Here is a 26,704-nt window from a genome sequence, read left to right as displayed (position 1 = left end):
CACACGCCCACAGATACAGACATGACATCTTCTGTCTCCATTCATCTGTCAGCGGACCCTTGGGTTGTTCCCATGTCATGGCAGTTGTGAATAACGCTGCAGTGAACATGGGGGTGCAGCTGTCTCCTGGGACAGTGATTTCATTCCCTTCGGCTGTGTACCCAGAGGTGGGATTGCTGGCTCACGTGGTCATTGCGCTCTTAATCCTTTGAGGCCCCTCCACACTGTTCTCCATCGCGGCGGCACCAGCACTTTAGTTTTCATGCTTGCTTTCCTTCACTGTGGAGAACACCAGCCCTCGATTTCCCCAGATGGACCTAATCTGTACAGTGACCCCTGGTAGCCATGCCAGTCCGCCAGGTCAGTGTCTGTCCGCCAGCTGTCACATCCACGGTCCCTGCAGCTGGCTCTAGCCACATCATTTCCCTGAACCTGCCTTTCTCTCCACGTGGGGACAGAAAGTGGATCCAGAAAGTGCACCCTCAGCACCATGGTCCTGCTTTGAAAGGCCAGGTGGTTAGACAAGCGTTTGCCAAGATTTCCTTCCTCCCTCCCTTCCTCCGTCCTTCCATCCTTCCATCTTTTCCTCCCCTCCTCTCTTCCACTGGTGGGATCTTAGTTCCCCGACCAGGGAGTGAACCTGGGCTCCGGCTCTGAAAGCAGCAAGTCCTAACCACTGGACCGCCAGGGAATTCCCTGCCAGGATTTTCCAGGCAGGATTCATGTGCAAGAGACATTAAGTTTCGAACCAGCTAACCTTAGTTCGGAAGCATCAGAGGACAGTCCCCAAAACTGAAACCTTTGCCTGAGACGAGCAAAACCACATCCAAGGACGTTTCCTGAAGTAATTACACACCAGAGCCGGTTACCAACACCAGGGACACGTGTTTGTGTCGGAAGTGGGTGCCTTTACGATGAGTGTTTAAGATTTTTGCAATTTTGTCTCGTGTTTAATGCCATCGTTACTGGGTTTCCCCAAGCCTCCGTCTAGTCAGGAACGTAGACCCTCACACTGAGGGCCAGCTTATCGGGGTCCCTTTCCAGGGGAGGCAGCATGTGACGCTGTCCGCTTACGTTGCTGCTTCTGTGTGAGAGCTGTCAAGTCAGAAGACCCCAAGTCCTGACTCTTGGGTTGGGAAATATGGTCGCAGTATCCATGAGCCCCTCTCGAGGTGGAGACAGGGCGTTGGAGTCCTTTTCAGGTAGCTAAGGAGTGGCCGGAGGTAGAAGCAGAAAGCGTGTGAAGGACGATGGGAGAGGGCAGGGCTGGGCCCGCAGCCGGGAGGCGCCGGGGCACCGCTCAGTCTCCCAGCACGGGGGCGCCTGCCGGGCCCCAACGCCCACCTGACCGCACCCTGCCGCCCTCTCCCCAGGATGAAGCCGGCGGGAAGTGTAAACGACGTGGCCCTGGATGCCTTAGATTTAGACCGGATGAAACAGGTGAGTGTGTCCTTCCCGGGGAGGCTGTGAAGGAGCCAGAGGCTGGGGACTTGTCGGGGCCGCGTGGGCAGGCAGGCCCGCCCTCTTGCCCAAGAGGGCCACATGCGGCTGCCAGCAGTCGGGAGCCGGCGGTGGGGGAGGGGACACGCGCAGCGTCGGTCCCCCTGCCCCTGTCCTCACCAGGAAAAGGCTCTGGGCGCTCCCGGCCCGCCTCTGGGGCTTCCCCTTCCGGGCACCCCGGCTCCTCCTGAGTATTTCTCAGGCGTGGGAGGGTGTCCCATGTCCCACCCACTCACACACCGGTCCCCAGCTTGGGGAGGGAGCCGAGAACACGGGGTGACACGGGCAGGGGTGAGGGTTGTGGCGCTGCCCCTGCCCCTCGATCAAGGCCGCTTCTCCTCTGCTGTCCCTTCACTCCGAGGCTCTGCTCCCACCAGGAGATCCTCGAGGAGGTGGTCCGCGAGCTCCACAAAGTGAAGGAGGAGATCATCGACGGTGAGTAGAGGGCCCCCACCCCCGGCATCGCCCTGAGCCGGGGTGCACCCAGCGTCCTTGAAGACGGAGGCCTGCCTGCGCCCAGGGCGGCCAAGCAGGGGTCCAGGATGGTCCAGCCAGGGAGGCCGTCCTGGGCCAGGAGGCCTGGGCCTTGTACCAGCATGGGGGCGGGGGTCAGTCTTCCTCCCAGCGGCCAACACCACCCTCCCGCGGCTCTGAGCAAACTGAGGCTCAGGTCAAGCGCCTCGTCTAAGGCCGGGGACGCCCTGCGGGTCTGCCGCCTCAGTCTGTCTTCCCAGGATCAGCCTGTGTCGAGATCCCAGAGTGCATTCCCAAGCCCAGAGCAGCCCTGAGTTATCTGCTGCTTAGCTCAGCACCTGTGGACGTAGATTACTGCTTTGTATTCTGCCACTTCTGATCACTGGGTTTGGGGTTATAAGGGCAACCGCTGCCTTCCCAGAGGTTTAGGGGTCCGAGAAGCCACAGAATTACCTATGGGCCTGACCTAGTTCACAGCCTGCTCAGCCTGGCCTGAGGGCGCGGGCATGTGGCTCCAGAGGCAGGGCCTCGTCACAGTGAGTCACACCCGTCCTTCCGGTCCCCACCGGAGCCTTTGATGCCGCTGGCTCAGATCTGGAGCCAGAGGAAGAGGAAAGGTTCGGGCAGGGCTGGCTCCGCCCGACAGAGCAGTGAGGCACAGCCTGGTGCCCACACCCCTCCCCATCCCACCTGCTGGGTGCTGGTGGCGGAGGGCTGCCAGACGTGGGAGAGAGGAGAGGCGGCTGGGAGCCTGCGTGGGGTGCCAGCAGAGCCGGACCCCTGCCCAGGGCTGGGTGACGGCCACACCCCGTCCTTGACCCAGAGAGCACTCAGTTCCTGTTTGCCCAGTCCCCCCACAGGCCTGGGATGGGCAGATAAGGAGTTAATGAATGAAGAGAGAAAGCAGAGCCAGAGAGGAGACAGAGGCCAACTATTAACCCTGCTCTGATGCTGGGCGCTCCCACCTCAGGAGGGCTGCTTGTGGGGCCCCAGGGCCAGGGCTGGTGTGGGGCCCGAAGCAGGGCTGCCAGCCAGCCAGCGAGCAGAGGGCACAGGCCTCGACGGAGGGAGCCAGTGGGTGTGGGGGGCCCCCGTCTCTGCACCTGCCACAGCGCGGCCATGGTGGACGCAGCCTCTGGGGCGGGCGGCTGAGAGGCTGGGGGAGATGTGGGCTATGGGTGTCTCCTGGAACCCTCCCCTCGTTCCCCTGCTGCTGGAGACGGGCCCGGCCCTTAGCGCTCTCTCCTGGCCTTCGGCTGCAGGCCCCCTGGGGTCTGTCCGGGCAGAGGCTCACATCTCCGGGAGGACTCTGGGGAGGGGAGCGGGGAGAAGCCCCGGCCCCCTCCGGATGGGGCGAGCCCAGGCCCGGGAGGCAGGGCGTGGGAGCCCTCCGCCCTGCTCAAGGTCACCGACCTGATGCTGCCCCTGGGGGCGGGGTGGGGGGCTTGCCGGTCCTCCGACCAGAGCTGGGCTGCCTGCCTGCCCCTTACCAGTCCGTCCTCTGACGGGGAAGGGGCAGTGCCATCCTTGAGGGGCTGCCAGCTCACGAGCAGTGGCAGATGAGACCCACAGAGGGCTTTGCTGTCACCCCGGAGTCGGCCGGAGCCCGCTGTGCTGCCTGCCTTCTGGCCTGGGGGGCAGCGGGGCGGCTCTCGGGAGACAGAGCGGGGCAGACCCCAGGCAGGACCTGAGCAGGCCGGGGGGCGGCACCTGAGCCTCCTGTCCCGCCCTGTCCCCTCAGCCATCAGGCAGGAGCTGAGTGGGATCAGCACATCGTAGGTCGCTCGGCCCCCGACGCCGCCTGAGACCCGGTCCAGCCGAAGGCGGGGACAGCAAGGAGCCCAGCGCCCCAGGCCTCCAGCACACACGAGCACGCACTGAAGCTAGGATGTGCTTCGTTTAAAAGTCTTAACCTGTGATAAAATATTAAAATGAGGAAAAAAGTTCAGCTCCTGGATTTTTTTAGATTCAACCTGACACAGCACACCAGGCCTATCGCCTTTTTTTGTATTTTATATTTGCCTATTTAAGTGTACATTCCTTTCGGTTTATAGAGAAGACACCCCGAGTCAGTCACGCGCCTCGCTAGGTGGTTTCAAGTTTTCTCCTAGGTGCCACCGGGAGCAGCGGCTCCTTCCCAGCGTCCTGGTGGTTGGGGTCCATCCACGCGCCAGGCGGTCTGTGTGCACGTGGTAATAAACGCTTACCGTCCACACCCCGGCTCCGACTCGCTCGCTGTTGGCGGCTCCCGGCCGGGGAGGCCTCTTTTGGGGGAAGGGCCCACGGCAGTGGCGGCTGTGGGTGCGAGGCTGGGCTGACTCAGATGCAAGGCGGGACGGGCCGCTGAGCCGCGCAGCTCAGGCACTGCCGGCGGGGGGCCCAGGAGCCGCCCCCCAGGGCCTCCTCCAGGGAGACGGGCTCTGAGTGGCGCCTGGAACATCAGCGGGGCCGGGAGGAGGCACCAGCTTACCCTCCCCGCCGCGCAGAGGGGCGCCCCGTGACTCGGGCCCAGCAAGGTGGGCAGGGAAGGCCTCCACCCTGCCCCACAAGTCTCCTGCAGCCCCCAGGGAGGAGCACAGGTCCCCGCCTCCGTGGCAGGAGTGAGGCCCCAGCCAGTGGGAAGGCTTTGGCATCCTTTGACTATCACGCAGGCACCACGGCACAGCGTGCCCAGGCGCTGGCCCAGCCGTCCCCTGGGGGCCACGGGAGGAGGGCCCCCAGTCTGGCTCGTGACAGTGGGGCTGTTTTCTGGCCAGGCTCTGGACACACCGTCTCACCGAGTGCTCCCAGCGACGCTGGGACACAGGAATAGGGCTGTTCTGCCGGTTGGGAGGTGAGCGGCTTAACCCACACACAGCTCCGTGAGCCGCTCTCCCGGGCTCCTTCTGCCTCCCGCCGTCCAGGAACCCTGTCACCTCGGGGCCTCGGGGCGAGAGTCCTGGCAGGTGGCGACGGGGTGCTCCCCTCTTCCCGGGCAGCTGCCTCTCGAGAGAGTTGTGCCAGACCCCTGCCCTGGGCCCACCTTCGGCTCTGGGTGAGGCCCAGCCGTGACCGTCCCGTCGGCAGATAAGCTCGCTGGCGGACACGGAGAGCTCGCGAGGCTCAGCTGGGCTCTCTGGGGCTCCCCTGGGCCCAGGCCAGCGTGTGTGCACAAGGAGGGGCCGCCTGCCTAGGCTCAGAGCCGCATTGCCCTCCCACAGCCAGTCCAAGGGCCTCTTCCCCGGGCCATCGCAGTGGTCAGAACACCCGGGGACAGGGGTGCCTGGCACACGCGAGGCCACTACCAGCCCTGAGCAGGAAGCCCTTGCGTAGCAACTGCCCTGTCTCAGGCACCTAAGACCTTCCTCCCCTCCCAGCTGGGCCTTCCTCCCAGCCCTCTCTCTCCCGGGCCAGCTAAGGCAGCCCCGCCATGCCCGCCCCTGGGCCATGGTCCTCGGCCTCCCCAGCCTGACGGCTCCAAAGGGAGGCCGTCTTGGCCCGGCCGCTTCCTCTGGCAGGGAGGGCCTCGCCCAGGCATCCCTCCTGCTGCCCGCCTGCCTCTGGAAGACCAGGACCCACACCCCGACACAGCCCCCGGGCCCAGGGGCTGGCGCCAGCGATGCCTCCCCACCTCTCAGCTGGGCCATTAGCCCTCCGCACAGTCCGGCCGAGCCGCATCCCGCTTCGCAGAGACACCGAGGACACCAGCCAGCTTCCGTCAGAGCCCTAGCTCACTTGGGCAGTCACCCGTCGGTCCAGCCGCCTGTGCACCCGCCATCTGCCTGGCCTGTGGTACCTGTTCTCCTCAAGCCCCACATCTGAGCTGGTGGGGGTGAGGGCCCCAACGTGCAGCAGGAGCTCGGCAGGCACGGGGGTGGGGTGGGGGGCAGGGTTGTGGCGGGAGCAGGGACGTGGCCCGAGGACCACGTGGATCTCATCTCTGCCCACACCCCCAAAACCGTCCACTCAATGACAGGGCCCCCAGGGAAGGCTGCCCCAGAGGGAGGAGCGTGGCCTCAGGCCCTGCTGGCCAGGAGCCGAGCCCACTCCTGGGAGGCACCCTCTGTGGACTTGAAAACATGCTGCTTTAATTTAGGGCATGGGCACGCCAGAGAAATCAGCTCCCTGGGCACAGGGCACCCAGCGCCAGGCCAGGCCTCGCGCGTGACATCCTGAAAGGGAGGGCCCGGCCTGCGGTCACCAGTCCCCGTGCAGACCAAGCTTCTCCAGGCTGCCACCCGCGCCCGCTGTCTCCAGGCGTGGTCTCGGGACTCCAGGGGGACAAGAACAGCAGCCTAGGGTGCGGGAACTAAATGCAGCCAAACCAGTTCTGGGCACTGCACGCCCTGGGGACAGGTGACGGCCAGCCCTGCAGGTGGGCGGGGCGAGGCCGGGCAGCAAACAGCACAGGCCCCGCTCCCACCGGGCACTGAGGCGCGCGCAGCAGGGTCCGTGCTCTCGGGGCGCCGGCCGTCGGGCTCACAGGCCGTCCTTCGCCAGCTTGCACACCCGCTTCACCCTGGCGTAGGGCCCCAGGGAGTCCTCGGACACAAAGTCCCAGAGCACCTTCACCCACGAGTAGTGCTGGGGCAGGTGGTCGTAGTACTCAGGCGCGATCTTCCGCACCTGTGGAGAGGGCACATGGGTCAGAGGCCGCGCACAGGCATGTGCACAGCCACAGGCGCACGTGCGTGCAGACACACGTGAGCACACAGACCACGTGAGCACACGCGCAACCCTGTCATCTCCCAGGGTACCCGTGTCCGGGCCAGCCGGGCAGGAGGCCGCCCGGCGCTACCCAAAGGCGGAGGGGCCATTGGCCGGGGCCACCAAGAGGCGCTGAGGCCCCTGCCCCAAATGGGGGTGAGGAGTTAAAATGCACACCCCCCTCCCTGGAGCCCACACCCCGAGTTTCTGATCCAGGAGCCTCGGGGTGGCCGAGTCCTGCTGAACCAAGGTCACGTCCACACGCCTCAGCCTGGCGTTCTGTGCCCTCTCGGACCTGCAAACCCCTCTGACCTTGGCTCCCACCATACTCCCACCCCGTCGCCCTCGTGCCAGCCTCAGGACTTATTTCCCCCTCCAGCTCCCTGCCCCTCTCTGCACCTGACACGCTCAGCCCACCTCCTCCAAGAAGTGCTCCAGCCTCAGCACCTACATGCACACCAACTGCAGGGGAGGCCTCCCCCTCCCCCCACAGAGGACACACCAGGTGCACAGGGCCTGCTTTATAACTGAAAAGGGGGGCCTAAGGGGGATGAGGTGACACGCACGGCAGGAACAGGGAGACTTTGACTTTGCTTGGGAGAAGGAAAGGCTCACAGCTGACAGCAGCTGCTTCTGTGAGTGTCCTGGGTCAAGATTCTGGCTCTGCTGCTTCCTGAGTCAGGGACCCCTGCTCCCTGAGCGTCTCCCTGAGCGTCCATGAAATGGGCGTGATGGGCTTGAAATGCTGCGTAGGCTTGTGGTGAGGCTTCGGTGAGATGGTGCCCAGCACAGAGCAGGACCTCAGTACCATTGGCAGGGCGGGGCGGGGGGGGGGGCCTGCACAGCCAGGGTGGACACACAGGCTGTCAGACTCCAGAGTCACGTGGGCCACGGCACAAACACCTGCACACCCAGACCAGTGCTCACGTGCACTCCAGCACACGAGTGGGTGAACGTGCACTCACAGACATGCACACATGGACAGGCACACCTAATCACGTGTAGGAATGCGGGCACACAGACGTACACACAGTCTCGCACACTCAGACACGCTTCCCACGACCACAATCTCCAACCCCCTGTGCGCGGTCACTTCTGCTCTAACCGACCAGTGCCAGACCAGAACAACAACAACTCCTCCCCCTCCCCCCTCCTCCTCCCCCTCCCTCTTTCTTCTTTAGAAATTCTCCAACCCAGATCTCCCAAGACAGAGGTGCCAGCCCAGAGGCTTCCACTCTGAGGCAGCTCGGGCCAAGCCCCTTGGGTCACAAAGGGCAAGGCCCACCCTGTCCTCTCTGTGCCGTGAGGGGGCCCCTGGAGGGTCACAGGGCAGTGACAAGAAATGCGGAGGGACAGGGTCAGGAAGGCGAGGCGCTTCACTTGCAGTATCGTTACTGCGGCACCATTTACAGGAGAGAAAGCTGGGGCACAGAGAGGGCAAGCGGCTTGCCCCAGGACACACAGCCAGCCAGTGAATATCATAGCTGTGCTCAAACGGGTTTTCATTAAACCAGAGGCCTGAACTGTAAAATGCCCCTTGAGCCCCTGCCCCGCCCCCCCCCCGAATTCACCTTCCTATTCTCCAGCCAGGCACTCCGTGTGCCAGGTGGCCTTTCCTTCTCCCCTGGGGACCCCAAGTGAGCACATAGCCATCCCGTGATCAGCACGAGAGAAAGGCTGGAGTGTGTCCCAGAGCCCTCCCCGCGTTCCCCCACCTCCCACCAAGGTGCCACTGCAGCCCTGCGACCATGGCCACGTACCAGGGGCAGGTTGCAGCCCGGAATGCTGGGGAAGTCGTGATGTTCCATGTGGTAGCCCACGTTGAAGGTGATCCAGTTGAGGGGCCCGTAGTAGGAGTAGGTCTCGTGGCCCTTGAGGAACATGTAGTGCTCAGCCACGAAGTGGCCCGAGATGGGGTGCAGGCCCAGGCCCAGCAGGGAGCTGGCCAGCAGGTAGACCATGGGCTTGGGCCCCCAGAGGGTGAAGATGGTGGCGTTGGCCGCCAGCTGCGCCAGGGCGTTGAACACCTCCATGCGGGTCATGGCCTTGGGGTGCACGCAGAGCGGCCGCAGCGAGTAGAAGAAGGGCTGCAGCGCCAGCCAGAGCAGCTTGCGGGCCGGCGTGCAGAAGAGCCAGCCCTCGAGGCGCGTGGGCACGTCCACGTCCAGCCCGTCGCCGCCCAGGTAGCGGTGGTGATCCACGTGGTACTTCTTGAAGGAGGAGGCGTAGGGCACACCCAAGGGCAGGTTGGCGAAGACGGCGAACCAGCGGTTGTGGGCGGGGTGGCCAGTGCCGAAGGCCGTGTTGTGCGAGATGTCGTGGATGGCCAGCGTCAGCGCGTGGTTCACGCAGCCCCCGAAGGCGTAGGCCCAGAAGAGCAGCCAGCGCCACGCCAGGCCCCGCACCAGCCAGCAGGCCAGCAGCTGCGCCAGCACCAGCCCCAGCACGAGCCACTTGAGGTGAGGGTCCGGCCGCATCAGGGCCTTGATGGCCGGGTACTTGGCTGCAGGGAGGACGGGAGAGAAGGTGAGGGGGCGCTGGCCGCGTGGCTCCAGATGCGTGCTTCCGCTCCCCCCTCCTTCAATCTTTCCTGCCATCTTCCCCGTCTTTCCCTCCACCATCCATCAAGCCCCCAGGCAGTGCTCTAAGATCCGGCACTGCGGCTCTGGGCCTAGAAGCAGCCTCGCCTGTGCTCGTGCCGAGGGAGGCAGGCAGACCCGTCTCCCCCCACCACCCAGGGGGCTCTGGGGAGACTCCCCAGGGTGGGGGTCTTTGTCACCAGCCTACACAAAGAGCAGGCGTCAGCATGGGCCACAGAAACATAATTCCCGCCATCAAAACAGATGCCGGGAGCCACAGGTTCAGCGCACGCAGTGCTGTGTACGGCTGCTTGGTTGCTGCGGGCTTCCAGGGAGCCCGAGAGCCACAAGCAGACTCTTCGGGGAGGGGGGGGGGGGCCCTGGGAGGGGGCAGGGCGGCTGGGGGAGGGGAAGGTGGAGGGCTCTGGCTTTGTCTCGGTGTTTCAGTTCGTAAAACAAACAAGATCTGAAGGAAATATGATAAAATGTTGAATACACTTATTTTGGGTGGTGGGTGTTTGTTATAGTATCTTTTGTACTTTTCTGTATTTTGTTTTACAGAAAAGGAAAAAACAATGGCTGTGGGAGCTGCCTGAGCAGGGAGGGCCTTCCCAGCGAGGAGGCAGCCGGAAGAGAACAGGGTGGGGTGGGGGCCTTGGGGCAAGAGAGCGGCACCTTCTAGAAACCTCTGCTTGTGGGAGGGGGCTGGCAGGCTTAAGGCTGGTGAAGCAGCTGGTGCTGTATCCAGGGGCACGGAGGGACAGGGCCGGGGGGCATCACATGCTCAAGGGGACAGTCAACCCTCCCACTCCAGGTCTGCTGTGTCCCTTGGTTCCCCGGCACAGGAGACAGGCCCTCAGGTGGAACAGCGTCCTGACACACAGATTGGGATCCAGGCCGGCGAGGGCGGGGCTCGTCCCAGGCACCCTTAGGACAGTCAGTACCCGTCTCCAGTGCCTCCAGTGCCTTCAGTGCCCGCCCCTCCTACCCATCCAGCAGCTGGGCGGCCTCAGGCTGGCCTGTGAAGAGGGTGTCCAGGGCTGCAGCAGAGGCTGGGCCCCAAATGGAATTGGCCAGGCCAAGGTTGAATCCTGGCCTACGCTTCCCTCCTAGTGACCCAGGAAGTCGCTGCCCTTTAGTGCTCAGAATGGAAGTGTGTGACAGGGCTGCCTTCTTCCTCCCAGACCAGAGAACTTTCTGTCAGAGCCCCCCAGCAATGGAACAGGCTGCCTCACAGGTGGTGAGCTGCCTGTCCCTGGGGGTATGCAAGGAGAAACACAACAAGGACTTCTGCCCCCAGGGGAGACTCAGGCTCAGAGTCTTCCTGCCCAAGCTATGGTGGTGCCACAAGCCCATCTCGAGGTCAGTCTTGATCCTGCTGTGTGGCCATGGTGCATTCCCACCCTCTCTGGGCCTCTGTGTCCCAGTGTGACACAGTGTGGGCAGGATGTGCCTCACGGGGTATGTGTTCCACATACCGGTCCTGGAGCCTGATGGTGGGACAGCCCGCGTCTGCTGGAGATGTCGGGGCGGGGGGCGGTAGTCGGGGTTCCCACATCCTAGAACCTCTGCCCAGGAAGCCCACAGAATCCCCCAGGCAGCACTGACACCCCTGCCATCTACACACCAGCACTCCCACCGAGCCTCCACCTCATCTGACGGCTATGGTGGTTTTGGCTCCGACCAACTGAGCAGTGGTGCTATACAGCCCTCAAGACAGCCTGCCAGGGGAGGCGGCCGAACCCCACACCCCTACCCCCGGCTCCCATTCCAGCCTCCTTCCGCCTACTGCTGGGGCCACCCCCCAGGCTTCCAAGCTCGGCAAGACTGCCTGGGCCCTTTGGTCCCGGGAGCTTTCCCCGAAGCTGCCAAGGACACCCCCTAATCAGGTCCCGAAGGATGGTGGTCACAGCACAAGCGTCAAAGCAGAACTTAGGACAGAGCAAGCGAGCCCAGGCCTGGCAATAAACCACAGCCCTGCTTCAGAGGGGCCCAGGGGGCCACAGCATCTCCGGGGGGGTGGAAGGGAGCAGCGTTCAGAAAGGTTCAAATTCCAGCTCTGGATAAGGGCTTAGTAACAAGACTATATAAAGATGTCCTACAACCCAAAAACAAAAAGACAAACAACCCAATAAAAAATGAGCAAAGGACTTGAATAGATATTTCTCCCAAGATGTGCACCTGTTTCTCTAAGCACATGAAAAGGTGCTCAGCAGCAGCAGTCGCAGGGATGCAGCCAGCCCGACGGTGAGATCCCACCGCAGAGCCGCTAGGACGGCCAAACTCAGAAAACGGAAGATAGCAAGTGCTGACGAGGCTGCAGAGAAATGGGGGCCCTTGTTTGTATGCTGCTAGTAGGAATGGAAAATGGTGCAGCCACTGTGGAAAACAATTGGGCGGTTCCTCAAAAAGTTAAACATGGAATTACCATGAGACCCAGCAATTCCACTGCTAAATATATACCCCACAGAATTTAAATCAGGGACACAGACAGAAACGTGCATATCCATGTTCACAGAACTATTCACAATAGCCAGAAGGTGGAAACAACCCAAGTATCTGTTAACTGATGAGTAGTTAAACAAAATACGGTCTCTCTACAAAATGGAATATTATTCAGCCTTAGGAAGGAATGAAACTTCCAGTTACAAAATAAGTAGGACATGGGGATGTAATGTCTAGAATGGTGACTGTAGTTATTAATACTGTGTTGCATATTTTAAAGTTGTTAGGAAAGTAGATCTTGAAAGTTCTCATCAAGAACTTCTCATCCAAATAAAGAGGGAGACATAGAGAATGGACTTGAGGACTTGGGGTGGGAGCGGGAAGCTGGGGCGAAGTGAGAGTAGCATCAGCATACATACACTACCGAATGTGAAATAGGTGGCTGGTGGGAAGCAGCCGCATAGCACAGGGAGATCGGCTCGGTGCTTTGCGATGACCTAGAGGGGTGGGATAGGGAGGGTGGGAGGGAGGCTCAAGAGGGAGGGGATATGGGGACATGTGTATGCATGTGGCTGATTCAGTTGTGCAAGAGAAACTAACACAGTATTGTGAAGCAATTATACTCCAATAAAGGTCTATTAAAAAAAAAGAACTTGTCATCCAAGAACTCATCAAGAAAAAAAAATTTGTAACTGTGTATAGTGACTTGTTGGGTCATTTCACAGGATACCATATCGAATCACTATGTTGGTGGGGGAAGGATAAATTAGGAGTTTGGGATTAAAATATACACACTACTGGGACTTCCCTGGTGGTCCAGTGGTTAAGACTCCATGCTCCCAATGCAGGGGGCTGGGGTTTGATCCCTGGTCAGGGAACTAGATCCCGCACGCTGCAACTGAGAGCCCGCATCCCTCAACTAAAGATCCCGCATGCCGCGATTAAGACCTGGCACAGCCAAGTAAGTAAATATTTTAAAAAATATACGTACAGGGCTTCCCTGGTGGCGCAGTGGTTGAGAGTCCGCCTGCCGATGCAGGGGACACGGGTTCGTGCCCCGGTCCGGGAAGATCCCACACGCCGCGGAGCGGCTGGGCCCGTGAGCCATGGCCGCTGAGCCTGCGCGTCCGGAGCCTGTGCTCCGCAACGGGAGAGGCCACAGCAGTGAGAGGCCCGCGTACCGCAAAAAAAAAAATATATATATATATATATACGTACACAGGGCTTCCCTGGTGGCGCAGTGGTTGAGAATCTGCCTGCTAATGCAGGGGACACGGGTTCGAGCCCTGGTCTGGGAAGATCCCACATGCCGCAGAGCAACTGGGCCCGTGTGCCACAACTACTGAGCCTGCGCGTCCGGAGCCTGTGCTCCGCAACAAGAGAAGCCGCGATAGTGAGAGGCCCGCGCACCGTGATGAAGAGTGGCCACTGCTTGCCACAACTAGAGAAAGCCCTCACACAGAAACGAAGACCCAACACAGCAAAAATAAATAAATAAACTCCTACCCCCAACATCTTCTTTAAAATATATATATATATATGTGCACACTACTATACATAAAATAGATAACCAACAAGGACCTACTGTATAGTACAGGGAACTCTACTCAATATCTTGTAATAACCTATAATGGAAGAGAATGCAAAAAAATTATATATATATATATATATTTATAGATATATGTATGTATAACTGAATCACTTTGCTGTACACCTGAAACTAACACAACATTGTAAATCAACTATATTTCAATAAAATTTTTTTTTAAAAATCATTATGTTGTACACCTGAAGCTAATATAATGCTATAGGTCAATTATGCCTCAGTTTTAAAAGCCCTTATATTGAATTCGCTGCTTCTCTGTCACAGTGCCGGCTCCCTCAATCCTGCTCCCGGGAACTGACTCCCAAATAAACTAGCAGCACCTCCGCCGCCCAAAACACAGGCATGAAGGACTACCGCGGGCTGCGTACAACACGGATGAACCTTGAAGACATGATGCCGAGTGAAAGAAGCCAGTCAGGAAAGGCCACATACCGTACGATTCCACTTACGTGAAATATCTAGAACAGGCAAGTTCACAGAACCAGAAAGTAGAGGTTTCCAGGGCTGGGGGGGCGGGGGGGATGGACAGTGACTGGTAATGGGTGTAGAATTTCTGTTTGGAGTCATGAAAAAGTTTTGGAAATAGGAGTGATGGCTACACCACACCGTGAAAGTCATGAATGCCCCCAAATCACATGCTTCACACACGGTTAAAATGGCAAATTCTATGTTATCCTTTACCACAATTTTGTTTTTTAAGTTTAAAAACAAAAAATCCGGGGCTTCCCTGGTGGCGCAGTGGTTGAGAGTCCGCCTGCCAGTGCAGGGGACACGGGTTCGTGCCCCGGTCCGGGAAGATCCCACATGCCGCGGAGCGGCTGGGCCCGTGAGCCATGGCCGTTGGGCCTGCGTGTCCAGAGCCTGTGCTCCGCAACAGGAGAGGCCCGCGTACTGCAAAAAAAAAATGAACAAACAAAAAAATCCCAGCTCCGAGCAGGTTACGTCAGCTCCAAGGCTCGTTTCTGAACCATAAACAGGTCACTGGGAGGATGAATAGATAAGGCACGGAAAGCTCAGGCTGACTGGCCGGGAGCAGACACCCAGGTGAGTCTGCGCTTTATGACGACCACCCAACAAAGTGCACCGTGAAGGCCGGCGGCCAGGATGCTGCCCGAAGACGGGTATGCTGGGGACAGCGGTGGTGGGATTAGGCTGCATAGCGCTCTCCTCCCGGGCCTGCCCACATGGCCCAGCGACGGCCAAGTGGGCTGTCGCTGCGTTGCGTGTGGGAGGCGACTTGGCTGTCCCAGAAAGGCCAGAGGCCCAGAAGGGTACTCGCTGCCCCCGGCAGGTGGAGGAAGATGCAGGGAAGGGGGCGCCAAGGTCCCGCCGCCTGGAACCAGCTCACAAGGTGCAGGGAGAGACTGGCAACTGGGGCGGGCAGAACAGGGGCCCCCCAAACACGTCCAGGTCCTACTCCCCTCACTGTGAATCGGTCAGCTTCTGAGGGACCCTGGAAGGCTGCACCCAGGGTGCTGGTCTGCTGACCTCACAACAGCAAGGAGAGCCTGGAGTATCCCGGCGGCACAGCGTCATCCCAGGCTCGGGACAGTGGGAAAGGGAGCAGGAGAGGAGGTCTGGGGATGTGCAAGGTCTCCACCGGCCTCGCCAGCTGTGAAGATCGAGGGGCACAGGCGGCTCCAGAAGCTGGAAAGGCCAGGAAACAGATTCCCCCCTGGAGCCTCCAGAAGAAACTTCACCCAGTGGGACCCGGGTCAGAGTTCTGACCTCCAGAACCGTAAGATAACAAGCGTGTTGTCTGTGGTCATTTGGCTCTGCAGCTCTAGGAAACACACAGCAACTGGACGGGGGGTGAGGAAACCCCGAGGCTCTGACAGCCCAGCTGACCTCACTGCCCCATCCCTGCACTGGCCTGGCGCTGGGCGCAGCGGCGACTCACATTCGACCCTGCCCCTCAAGGGCGCCACTGCCCGCCAGCCTCAGCTGAGGTGGACCAGCCAGCATGACGTTCGCCCAGCATCACCCCGCCAGACGGGGCAAAGGAGACAAAAGGACCCCGACCGGGGGGGTTGGCCCCACTCGGGAGGGGGGCGGGGGCAAGCCTCATCCCAGCTTGTTCCTGCCGCCAAGGGGGTCAGGGTGAGCGGGCACATTTCAGAAGGCGGGCCTCAGTGGTGCCCAGGAAGCTGCGTGCTTCCACCGTGGGGCTGAGAGGCCTGAGGGGCTGGGAATCCAGCAGCCACAGTGAGGTGGAGCAGGGGAGGACAGAAGTGTCTTCACGAAGGCCCGGGCAAGAAGGATGCGCCTGCAGCCCAGCCTTCGGAATGTTCTCGCCCAGTGCCCAGGAAATCACGTGCAAAGTTCCCGAACATTTGCATACCTGAATGTCAGGTTGGGACCACAGGCCGCAGGGCTCCATCAGCCTCCCGCCCACCAGAGGTGGCCTCTGGACGCCAGCCTCCAAGGGTCCGGGCCCTCGCCCGCCCAGGCACACCTGGGAGCTCAGCCAGGCAGCCAGAGGCCACCAGCCTCCACAGGGCAGGTCTCTCCATCTTCCCCTTGGAAGGAGGCCAGGCCTGGGGCAGGCCACACCTGCAGCAGGTGAGCACAGACTGGCAAGCCAGCAGGGACAAGCACCCCAGCTCAGGGATCCAGGCCAGCAAACAGGCCACTTCCGTACCCCTCAGAGGCAAGGGCAGTGACAGAGCCCAGCAGCTGTGACCTTGGACGGTGGGCCCCTGGTGCCCCGTCTGTCATACAAGGCCAGTAAGTCGAGCATGAGTGGAAGCAAAGGAGAACATCCTTGGGTGTCCCTTCCCTGCCTGGCCTGGTGCCCCTTCCTCCTTTCCTGACAGTTTCCCAGGGACTCAGCTGCCCTCAGCTCGGGTGCGGCCTCAACACAGCCTGGGGTGCCTGGTCCCCAGCCCCTCACCCCGGCCGACTGGGTAGGCCACAGCACTGCCCCAGCCTAGGTCTCCACATCTGGGAAATGGGGGTGACACCCCGACTTGCCCATCCAGGCTCTGGTGAGGCTGGGATGACAGCTCTGAGCCCTGGGAGCCGTTACTACTGTTGTTATTAAATACAGTTTTCCGATCTGAGAGCACAAAACATCCCATTTCTGGCCTTTGGGGCTGTGGGCTGCTCTTGGAGGCGATCTGGCCCCAGGCTTGCTTTAACCTATGCGCAAAGGCCCCATGCTCCCCGGCCACGGCCACGATAGTCACTGGGCCCAGCCATCCCGCTGGGAGCAACGGAAAAAGGTGGCCCACGCACAAGCCGGATGCTGGGCAGCTCAGGGGCAATCCCGAGAAGGGGCCAAACACGTGAGCTCCAGACCACCTCCACCCTGCCCGGAGGCCCTGTCCAGACCACAGCGCAGGCAGGAGGAGCCCCAGCAAGCCAGGCGAGTCAAAAGTGGGGGCTCAGGGGCTTCCCTGGTGGCGCAGTGGTTGGGAGTCCGCCTGCCGATGCAGGGACGCAGGTTCGTGCCGCGGTCCGGGAAGATCCCACATGCCGCGGAGCGGCTGGGCCCGTGAGCCATGGCCGCTGAGCCTGCACGTCTGGAGCCTGTGCTCCGCAGCGGGAGAGGCCACAGCAGTGAGAGGCCCGCGTACCGCAAAAAAAAAATATTAAATTTTTTTTTAAAAAGTGGGGGCTCAGAGACAGTGGCCAGGGGGCTAGGAGCCCAGCGGATTCCAGGGGTGACACGGCTCGGAGACCTCGCTGAACACCCCTGGCCTTCGGCGGAGACCCCAGGAAGGCCCATCTAAGGAGTGGAGCCCCTCCAGACCCACCCGAGCCGCGCCGGCGAGCAGGGTCAGGCTGGTTCATTAGCTCATCTACCGCCTGCTGGACGGAGATCCATCTTCGCGCAAACGAAACAGCAAACATCAAACCTTTTCAATTCCAGGGCTTCTGGGTCCCTAGGAGGTGGGAGGCCTAGAGGCCTCCCTGAGAAGATGCTCTGGGGCCCTCCAGCCAGGCGGGCCTAATGAGGTCACTGGGCGCAGTCGGGTTTGGGATAAATGGAGCCGTGGGCTTGGGGGTGCCCAGCTGCCGGGTGGTCAAGGAGGGTCACGGCAAGGAAGGCCGGACAGGCACCTGCTGGACTTAGCAAGGCCCTGGGGGCCCCAGCAAGAACCGTTTCAGCAGGAGGCGAGGTGAGAAGGTGAGGCCAAGTGCAGGCCTGGGGAGGGAGGCCTGGCTCGGGGGGTGAGATGGGAGAGATTGGGGCCAGCGGACGGCAGAAGGAGAGGACAGAGATGCGGGGCGGGGGTCACGGAGAAGGCCAGGGGGTGCTGGCCTGACAGAGGGGCGCCTCTTCTGGGGCTCAGGGGTGAGGCTGGGTAGGGGAAAGCTGTTGGCTTCATGTTCTCTGGGCCCCAGGAGCGGTGGGACGCCCAGGAGGAGGGCGAGAGTCCTCCGGGCCTGGCTGGACACCCAAACCTGGCCCAGCCTGACCAGGCTCTGCCCCCCTGCGGGAACTCAGCTGATGTCGGGGGGAACCCTGCTCGCTCAGGCCTCCAGCACAGAGCACCAGAGAAGCTGGGTTAGGACACTCACGCCTCAAGGGCTCTCTGCTCCAGTGGGGCAGCCTGGAGCCCGCATGGACAGCCACATGGAACCAGAGACAAACAGACCCATGCAAATGGCCTTCCAGCAGCAGCCTGGGCGGGGCCCGAGGCAAGCTGCCCACGAAAACAACCATTGCTAGAAGCCACACTGTCCAGGCATGACACAGAAAGGAGGGGCGGAGGCCCAGGGAAGGGTCTGACAAGGCAGGGCGAGGCCGACAGAGCCAAGACTTGACCTCAGGACCCCCCGCCTTCAGGCCCGTGGACGTGGCCGGAGCCCGGGTGTGGACGTGGTGCTCAGCAGGTGAAACGTGCCCGGCGTCTGACACACTTCCTCATGCAGCCCTCACCACCCTGCCCGGGAGGGGACCGTCCCCCCGTCTCAGAGACGAGCATGCAGAGCTTCCACCACACGGAGAAACGACCTAATTCTCCACTGGCTCCTCCACAGTCCACAGGGATTCCTCAGCCCCGAGAGGAGCTGTTTCCTGGAGCTGGGCTACATCGTCAGGGCAGAGCGCCCAGAGAAAATCCTGGGTCCCAGTTCAAGAGAGCCTCACTGCAGCCTGGCCCAGTCCAACTGCTGCGTGCCCTTGGGCCGGCCCCTGTCCCTCTCTGGGCCAGCTTCCTCACTCTCCGTCCCTAAGGCACCCACTCTGACAACTCTGGGCTGTGAGGGCCTGGAGGTGGGGCCTTCCCCAGGGCACATGGGCCTCGGGGGGACAACGGAGAGGAGGCCGCAGGCCCCGAGGTGTTGGGGAGCTTGGCTCCAGCAGATGTGAACATTTCCGTGCATTACATTTACATACGTGGCGGACTTGTTCCTGAGGACCCAGAGGGCTCAGCAGAGGAGCCTGCCTGAAGGGAAGCAGCCTGACCCCACTGCCCTACGCTGACCCCACAGAACAGTCTCCCCGTGGACACCTGGTTATTCCCAGAAGATTCCTGACAAATCCTGCTGTGCCAGGCGTGGTGGGGAGGAAACGGCAGAAACAGGCAGCCCGGCAGGGAGGGCTGCCGGGCCCTCGCCCTCTGCAGGGAGCGAGGGTCCCCACACAGCCCCTGCTAACCGGCCGCGATAAGGTCCCTTCTCACTGGCCTCCTCCAGGGCTCCCAGGAGCACACGGGGCTTCTCCCCACTCTGGATCCTCCACGCACCCGGGCCGGGCACCATCTAGGGCTAGATACCCTGACCGCTTCCCCAGGGAGGTCAAGTGACATCGCAGGACAGTCCCGCTGGCTCCAGGGGGGCCTTGTCACCGCCTTTCACCACCAAGCGCTCTCCAGCCTGAACATCCCATCGTGTCGGTCAGCTCACTGCGCCCACCTGCCTCCAGCGCCTGTCTGACCCTGTCCGGCCACAAGCCACCCCGTGCGGAGCACCCTCCCTCTCCCCCCAGCGGCTGAGCACCTGTCCTCTGACAGCATCTCCAGCAAAGGCACCCAAGCCCTCTTCATCCCCTCCTTCCTAAACGGCTCCCCCGCAGCTCTGGCCCCAGTGCTTCCTAAGCCGCCTTGTTCTGCCCCATCTCGCCCCCTCCTTTCCGGTTTGGGAGCCCAAAGGCAAGCCTAAGCCTGGCTGGTCAGTGTGGGCGGTGCTCTGGGGGAACCGGGGAAGCGGCCCAAAGTGCCTTCAGGAATCACTGACCCACCTCCCGACAAACCTGCTCTTGATTCCGGACAAATATTTGCCGAAGGTCTGGGCCGAGCCGGCCCCAGGCCCCAGAGGCGGGAGGGGCTCGCAGGCTCAGCGGGGGTGGAAGGCACACGTGTGGGGCACAGTGGTGTGTCCCGACTAGGACGTGCTTAGGACACACACACTGAGTCCCGTGACACTCGAGCCGAAACTCGAGGGACGAGGAGTGGCTCTAAGGATACAGGGTGGGCTGCAGAGTGACTGCAAGCGGTCCTAGGGACCTCTGGGGTGAGGGGAAGGCTCTAAAACTAGACTGTGTAACTTTACTGAAAAATCACTGCACTGTGCCTTTAAAATGAGTGAATTTTATGGCATGTAAATCACTTCATAAAAGCTGGTACGAATGAAAGAATGTGGATTAGAAGCAGGCCAGGTGAAGGCACAGCACACACATCAGTACAGAGGCGGAAAGAAGGAGAGGAAGGGGCCACGTGAGCTGCTGACTGCCCGTGGGTCACGTGCCAGGGAGAACAGGAGGGGGGACAGGCTCTCTTCAGGTCCCGCGTGGAGAAGAGGGTGGAACAGAGGCGCAGGCCAGAGTTACCAAGTTACAGCCCTGTCCTAACCCTGACCAGGCTGGGTGACCTTTGGGCAAGGGGCCTAACTTCCCAGGGTCCTGCCCTGCATTAAAAAAATGCAAATGTCTGTAAGGCCAAAAAAAAAAAAAAAAAGGAGTTGGGGGGAGAAACGAAACGAATGAAAAAAATGTTAGGACTTCCCTGGCGGTCCAGTGGTTAAGACTCCATGCTTCCAATGCAGGGGTGCGGGTTCAATCCCTGGTCAGGGAACCAAGTTTCCACATGATGTGCAGTGTGCACCCCGCCTCAAAAAATAAAAAAAAGTTCCAAGTGAAAAGACAAGGGACAGACATGGGAAGATCCTTGTTACATGTGGCAAAAGCAGGGCCACCACAAGTCATGTGTAAAAGACTCCTACGGATCCAGGAAAAGGGCTCCTCAGATAGAAAAAGGACATGAGTCGAAAATTCACATAAGGAGAAAGACAGTGAAATCACGGAAGAAACACTCAGCCTCACTAATCAGCTCAGAAATGCCAATTAAAACGGGATGTCTCGGGACCTTCCTGGTGGCCCAGTGCCTGGGACTCTGCACTCCCAATGCAGGGGGCCGATGTTCAATCCCCGGTCAGGGAACTAGATCCCAGAGGCCGCAACTAAGAGTTCACATGCCACAACTAAAGAGCCAACGTGTCCGCAACTAAAAAGATCCAGTGTGCGGCAACTAAAGATCCTGCGTGCCAACTAAGACCCAGCAAACGGAATAAATAAATAGAGAGAGAGGGAGATATTAGAGGGGGAAAAAAAACGGGATGTCTCCCTGCTCTCCAGCTGGCAGGGATTAAACCGCGTGCTCTGAGCTGTGGCTGACAGGTCCCTGGCACCTCTGGATGGAGGGAAACCCTGCGACGGTCGTGGCAGGTTGGACTAGAGATGCTCAAGCTTTGGTAGGTGCCTACTGCCTCCCTCAGCCTCGCTGGGAAGGGCACTGGTGGAGGTGGGCCCGGCCCTGCCCTTGGGAAGCTCAGAGTTGAGTGGGAGAGTCAGACACAGCTATCACCCCACAAATCAATGTAGAATTACAGATGGGAGCAAAGGTCACAAGGTAACAGTGCACAGCACCCTACGGAAGGATAGGGAAGGAATAGCTGGGCGGCAGAGACGGGGGTAGACTGTGGTGTGGGCAACCAGCCTATGCCTGCCGCTGTCAAGTGCCCAAATATACCACCCTCTCCCCCACTCAGTGGGCAGCGATGCACGTTGGTAGTTTGAAATGGGCCCTGATGGAAATAGCTACAAAAATTGGCAAATGCCAATTTGCGAATCAGGGTCTTTTGTTCCCTCCAGAGATTCAGTTGATTATTTAACATTTCCCAGCATACGGCGTGTGAGGGCACGCGCCGTTAGACAGTGTTTCTGAGAAAGGGACATTTAGGCTGAGACCTGAAGGATGCCTAGGAGTTCCGTAGACGAAGAGTAGGGAAAAAGAATTCAAGCAGAGGAAACAGCATTTGCAAAAGCCATGAAGTAGGAAATGGGCAGATGGCAGGTATATTCCACCAAGTGGCTAGAGAGCAGACAGTAGGGAGAAAGGGCAGGGGCCAGAGCATGGGGGTGCCAATACGCAGAGCAGAGATGAGATTCTAGGAAGGGAAGCCCTCGGAGGACTCAAGCCAGGGAGGACACAGTCAGCTCAAATAGGGTCCTAGAGGGACTCCCTGGTGGTCCAGTGGGTAAGACGCCACGCTCCCAATTCAGGGGCCTGGGTTCAATCCCTGGTCAGGGTGCTAGGTCCCACATGCCGCAACTAAGACCCAGATAAATAAATATTTTTTAAAAAATAGGGTCCCAGGGATCACCTATTGTCTGTGCTGCTGTGTGCCCATGCACCCAGCACCCCTCCCTCCCCACCCAACTTAGGATCACAGCACCCGTTTCTCGGAGAGCTGCAACTCCCTGACGTCACAATGTGATACTGTGCGGTTTGCCCAGCACAGCCCCCCGCCCACTGGCCAATCAGAGGACTCGCAGCTCTGGCCAGAGATGAGCTGGCTCAAGGGGAGGACGGGCTACTCAGGGCAGAAGGGGAGAGAGGCACCTCTCTCTCTTCTGTGGGAATCTCAGAGCTGGGTGCACACAGGCTGCAGCCCACCTGGAGGACGAGGAGAAGGCTGACGGCAGCAAGGACAGGGGCGGGAGAGAATGGCCGTGTGGCCGGCCGGCTGGCCCTCCACCCCTGGCTCCAGCATCTCTGTGGTTGGGTGAAGAGCCTCCACGAATGCACATACATGGTAAAACACAAAAAACAAAAAATCACAAAGCTATTTGTTTTTGAAAAGACAAATTCAAACCCTGCTTCTTATTCCGCTGGGCACACCTGGCTCGGACTCTGGTCTCCAATGTGACCAGAGTCTCGCCGGCTCCGTTCCTGCCCTCGCAGCACAGGGAGCCTCAGCCCTGGCCTGCAAGGCACGCCCCCATCCAGGCGGGATCTGGAGACGGACTTTGGTCCTGCGCGAAGAGCACGGCAACCAGCTCTATGCGAGGCCTTCCTGGGTTCTGACTTCAAGATTAGGATCCTTGAGCATCCAGTGGCCCCCCAAGGAGCCTGGTGTGGGCCACAGCGGCCAGCTGGCTGGGACTGGAGCACATCCCTGCCTGAACACCAACTTGGCCTCTGTGGCCACTGAGCTGTGTGGCCCTAGGTAAGTCACTTCCGCTCTCTGAGCCCCACTCTGGGGCCTCCTCTGTAAAGAGAGGCTGACAGTTACACATAGGATTTCCCTCAGGCTGGGAACAGCACAAGCTTCAGGAAAACAGAGATGGAAAGGCATTCCCTGTCCTTGGGGAAGACATGGGCCTTTCTGCAAGAGGTAATAATTATCATCGCAGCTAACGTTTTGTTGAGTGCTGGGCTGACCATGAACACCACCTCATTTAATCTGCACAACAGGGACTTCCGTGGTGGCACAGTGTTTAAGACTCTGCGCTCTCAGCACAGGGGGCCCAGCTTCCATCCCTGGTTGGGGAACTAGATCCCACATGCATGCCGCAACTAAGAGTTTGCATGCCACAGCTAAGGAGCCAACCAGCCACAACTAAGACCTGTCGCAACCAAATAAATAAATACATTTTTTAAATAAATAAAAATGATATTTAAAAAAAAATCTGCACAACAACTCCATAAAGAAAGTGCTACAATTCACCCCTTTTAACTCAATCAAACCTCAGTTTCCTCATCTGCTTATTGACTTGCCCAGGGTCACATGACTAATGAGTGGGTGTTGTCCTTGCCAGGAGATCAGCTCACAGCCAAGGTCTAGAGCCATGTAACGTGCCCCAGAGAGATAAGGACCCGATGGGCTGGAGCAGTGGAGGGGAATCCCCCCGCACCCTCCTCTGGCCCGGGCTCAGTGGGGGGGGGGGGGGGCGGTAATTCCCACAGGAGGGAGAACTGAGTGAGAGCGGGGCAGAGTAGCAAGGAAGGTCCCCCAGGCGGAGGAACAGCGTGCGCAAATGCCTGAGATGGAGGGGGAATGGCACATTCCAAGTTCGTTAGCTCAAAACTGGACGCGTGGGGAGGAATCCGCAGCACACAGTGCACAGGGGGAATTTGCAAAGCTCCCTGGAGAGTCGGCCCTTGAGAACCTGTGCTGTCCCCACCCTGGCCCAAGTCACCTCCCTCTCCTCCAAGTCTTCCAGGCTTCCCAGCCACCCTGTCCAGGATGCTTCCTGGATTGGTTCCAGGGTCCGTGGCTTCCATCTTGAGAGACAGATCATTCCCCATGTCCTGGCGTGCTGGGTACCACAGTGAGCACCTTCTCACCCAAGCTCTCCTTTTATCCTCATACCCCTCCTCCAGAAAGGATGATGGTGCCCATTATGCAGATTGGGAAAGTAAGTCTGCAACCCAGAGTGTCTGGATCCCTCCAGGCAGCTCTGTGGGCCAGGATACATCCCTCCCACAGCCTTCTCCACCTGGGGCCAGGTGCCCAGTGAGTCCTGTAAGGGGGAGGTGGGGGACAGCCAGGGGAGGGGAAGGAAACACAGCCCTGCCTTGAAACTGCTGAGAGACAGCAGCCACGATGCCTGTGCTCCGTGGGGGAGGGAGGACCAGATGATCACCAAGTGCCCTCTGAGCCACCTGCAGGAAGTTCGCAGGCGTAAATAGTGCTGGGTTACTGCTCACCTCACAGGAGAAAACCACAGACGTTACAGACCCACCCAGGGGTCTCTAGGCCCTGAACCCCCAGCAACAGCAGGGCACGGTCATACACTAACCACTCAGTGCATCCGGTGTCTGAAAGGTAACAGGACAGATATTTCCCTAGTCTTGGGGTGGGGCAGGAAGACACCAAAGGGAAAATGCTAAAGAGAAAAAAGCCAACCTATTCAAATGCATTAAAAAAAAAAGCTTTTGTGACTATAAAGGGGAAAAGATTTGCAACGTATAAGACAAAGGGTTAAAAGCCTCTATACCAAGAGCTCTAACACCGACAAGCAAAAGACGAAGCCAAGAGAAAAAAAATTTTTAAATGGCCAATTACACGTTGAAACCAATCATCAAATTAAAAATTTAACCCACCATGAAATAGTATTGTTTTGTCAATCTGCTTGGTAAAGATTAAAAACGTTTGCCAAGCCCAGGTGTAGGCGAGGGTGTGGTGAAATGGCGACGGACTCTGGGGCAGGGGAGCGCGTTCACCCTGCTGCAAGCTGGCCCGGCACTGCAAAGGCCATTTGGCAGCACCTAGTAAAAGCTGTTCTGGAGGTGCGAGCCCTTTAACCCCTAATTGCGGGTAAAGGACTGTACATCCTGGGTCTTCCTGAGAGACGGATGGAGCCCATCAGGATGGGTGAATCCAAAGGATGGGCGACCACGTAGGTAAAAATGACCTCCCGGGACACTGAACGACAGAGAGGGGGGCCACCGTGTATTAGGCTATAAAATAAAAGGACAGACTCTTTGGTACAGTCTGTTTTTTAAAAACTTGTCTCTCTGGTTCAGCGTTTGTTTCCTTCGAGGCGCTCATTCTGCCCTAAACTCCGGGATTGGGGGTGGGCTTGGCGACTCCTCCGGCTGGGCCGCCGGGACCCCGGCGCTCAGCGCACATAGGAGCCCGGGATGCGGCGGAGGACAGGTGGCTGCGGAGCTGCCTTCGAAGGCGGGGGCGGTGCATCCCGTACAAAGACAGTCCCTGGGGCCGACCTCTGCGCTGCGACCTCTCCCCAGAGCTCGAGCCCTGGTCCCGGCCCTGGGAGTGGCTCGCGTCCCACAGCCAGGATGGAGCAGCTGAAACGCGCTCCCCTGACGCGCGGAGCGCGTGTCTTAGAGCCCAGGACAGAGGCAGAGACGCAAGGGGAGTTCCAGGCCGGAGCTGGGGACCCTCAGGAACCCCGAGCCGGGGACGCTGAGGGAGGAGGAGTGGCGCTCCTACCCTCTCTGGAGCAGAGGTAGGGGAGGGCCTGCTGGGCATCCGGGCCTCAGGAGCGACCCCTGGGCTCGCGCTGTCCCGGGACACCAGACGGCCCCAGGGCTGTCCCCACCTGGGTCCCGAGCTCACCGAGCATCTCCTTGCGCCGCTGCGTGTGCGGCTGGTCCGTGTAGACCCACTCGAAGTCGCTGCGGCCCGCGCTGTTGCCCATGGTGGCGCCGGGAGCGCGGCTCAGGGCTGGGCTCCCCTCCACCTGCCTCCCTGCTCTGCGCGAGGACCAGTTCGGGCTCGGGGCGGGGCCTCCGGGGGCGGGGCCTCCGGGGGCGGGGCCGGGAGCGCCTCTGCCACCAGACCTGGGCGCGGTCGTGTCGGGGCAGAGGCGGGTCCCCGAGGCTCTCGGAGCCTCAGTTACCTCGGTTGGAAAATGAGACTGTTAGGACGCAACCCGTGCAGAGTCCCCGGACCCCACGTTGTGTGGCGACGCCCCGTTCCCTCGGTTTCACTGAGGCCCGCCCCCCCCCCCGCGGCTGAGCACCAGTTCTCTCCGCGGCCCAGGGCCACTCGCGCTTCTGCAACCCCTGCCCCTACAGACCCACCGGTGAAAGCGCCCACCTGGCACGGGGCAGGGGTTGGAGGGTAGAGATTAAATGGATGCGACAGTGCTGGTAAAGAGAAGGGGCTCGGGAAAGGTTCGCCACAGCGATTCTCCCTTCCCCTACCCACTCCTTTCATGCAATAAGGCAGAGGACAATGAGGTGTCTGCAGGTTGGAGGGAGTGAGTCAGCCCCACCCCTGCCTTCAGGGAAATCGAGCGACAGGGACACAGGCATGGAAGAGGCCTATTAATGACACAGGATGATACGTGCTACGACACCTGTATGTCCTGGGACAGCTAAGGTTCAGTAGAGGGGTCTTTTGTATTAGGCTTCAAAGGATGAGTAGGAGTTCAACAGCTAAAGAAGGGCAAGGGCATTGGTGGTAGAGGGAACAGAAGCTGCAAAGGCTGGGACTTGAAGAATCCAAAAATTGTCAGAATGGAGAGTCTGGTTTGTGGGGAGTAGGGACACAGGGCCCCTCACTTCTCTTCTCAGGGATTCCTCCCAGCCTCCTCTTGCTTCTTTGGAGCTTTGTATGGTGTACCTCGTGTACCTGGAGCCCAGCCTGTAGGAGCTGCCTAGGTAGCAGACTGGCCTGGCAGCCAGAGGTACCACAAGGTGGGCAGGTAATA

At 59.9% G+C, this 26,704-nt stretch overlaps 2 protein-coding genes across 3 annotated transcripts in view; one reads left to right on the top strand and one right to left on the bottom strand.

Moving 5' to 3' along the window:
• EVL (Enah/Vasp-like) overlaps window positions 1-3,856 on the top strand; it is a 164,446-nt gene extending 160,590 nt beyond the window's left edge. For both annotated transcript variants that reach the window (XM_082839594.1, XM_082839593.1), the window contains 3 exons: window positions 1,374-1,440; window positions 1,878-1,935; window positions 3,716-3,856. In XM_082839594.1, the coding sequence (XP_082695720.1) occupies window positions 1,374-1,440; window positions 1,878-1,935; window positions 3,716-3,753 (163 nt within the window). In that variant the 3' untranslated portion in view covers window positions 3,754-3,856. The remainder of the gene's footprint in view (window positions 1-1,373; window positions 1,441-1,877; window positions 1,936-3,715) is intronic.
• Window positions 3,857-6,432: 2,576 nt separating this feature from the next.
• Window positions 6,433-25,687, bottom strand: DEGS2 (delta 4-desaturase, sphingolipid 2; the record flags this gene model as incomplete). The annotated part of the gene is made up of 3 exons (XM_082840523.1): window positions 6,433-6,579; window positions 8,421-9,163; window positions 25,606-25,687. The coding sequence occupies 3 exons, from the start codon at window positions 25,685-25,687 to the stop codon at window positions 6,433-6,435; spliced, it is 972 nt and encodes a 323-aa protein (XP_082696649.1).
• Between the last annotated feature and the right edge of the window lie 1,017 nt (window positions 25,688-26,704).

The sequence above is a fragment of the Leucopleurus acutus genome (genome assembly GCF_964270905.1).
Source record: "Leucopleurus acutus genome assembly, chromosome: 1".
NCBI classification, from domain to species: Eukaryota; Metazoa; Chordata; class Mammalia; order Artiodactyla; family Delphinidae; genus Leucopleurus; species Leucopleurus acutus.
This window is presented reverse-complemented; position numbering and strand designations above follow the sequence as displayed.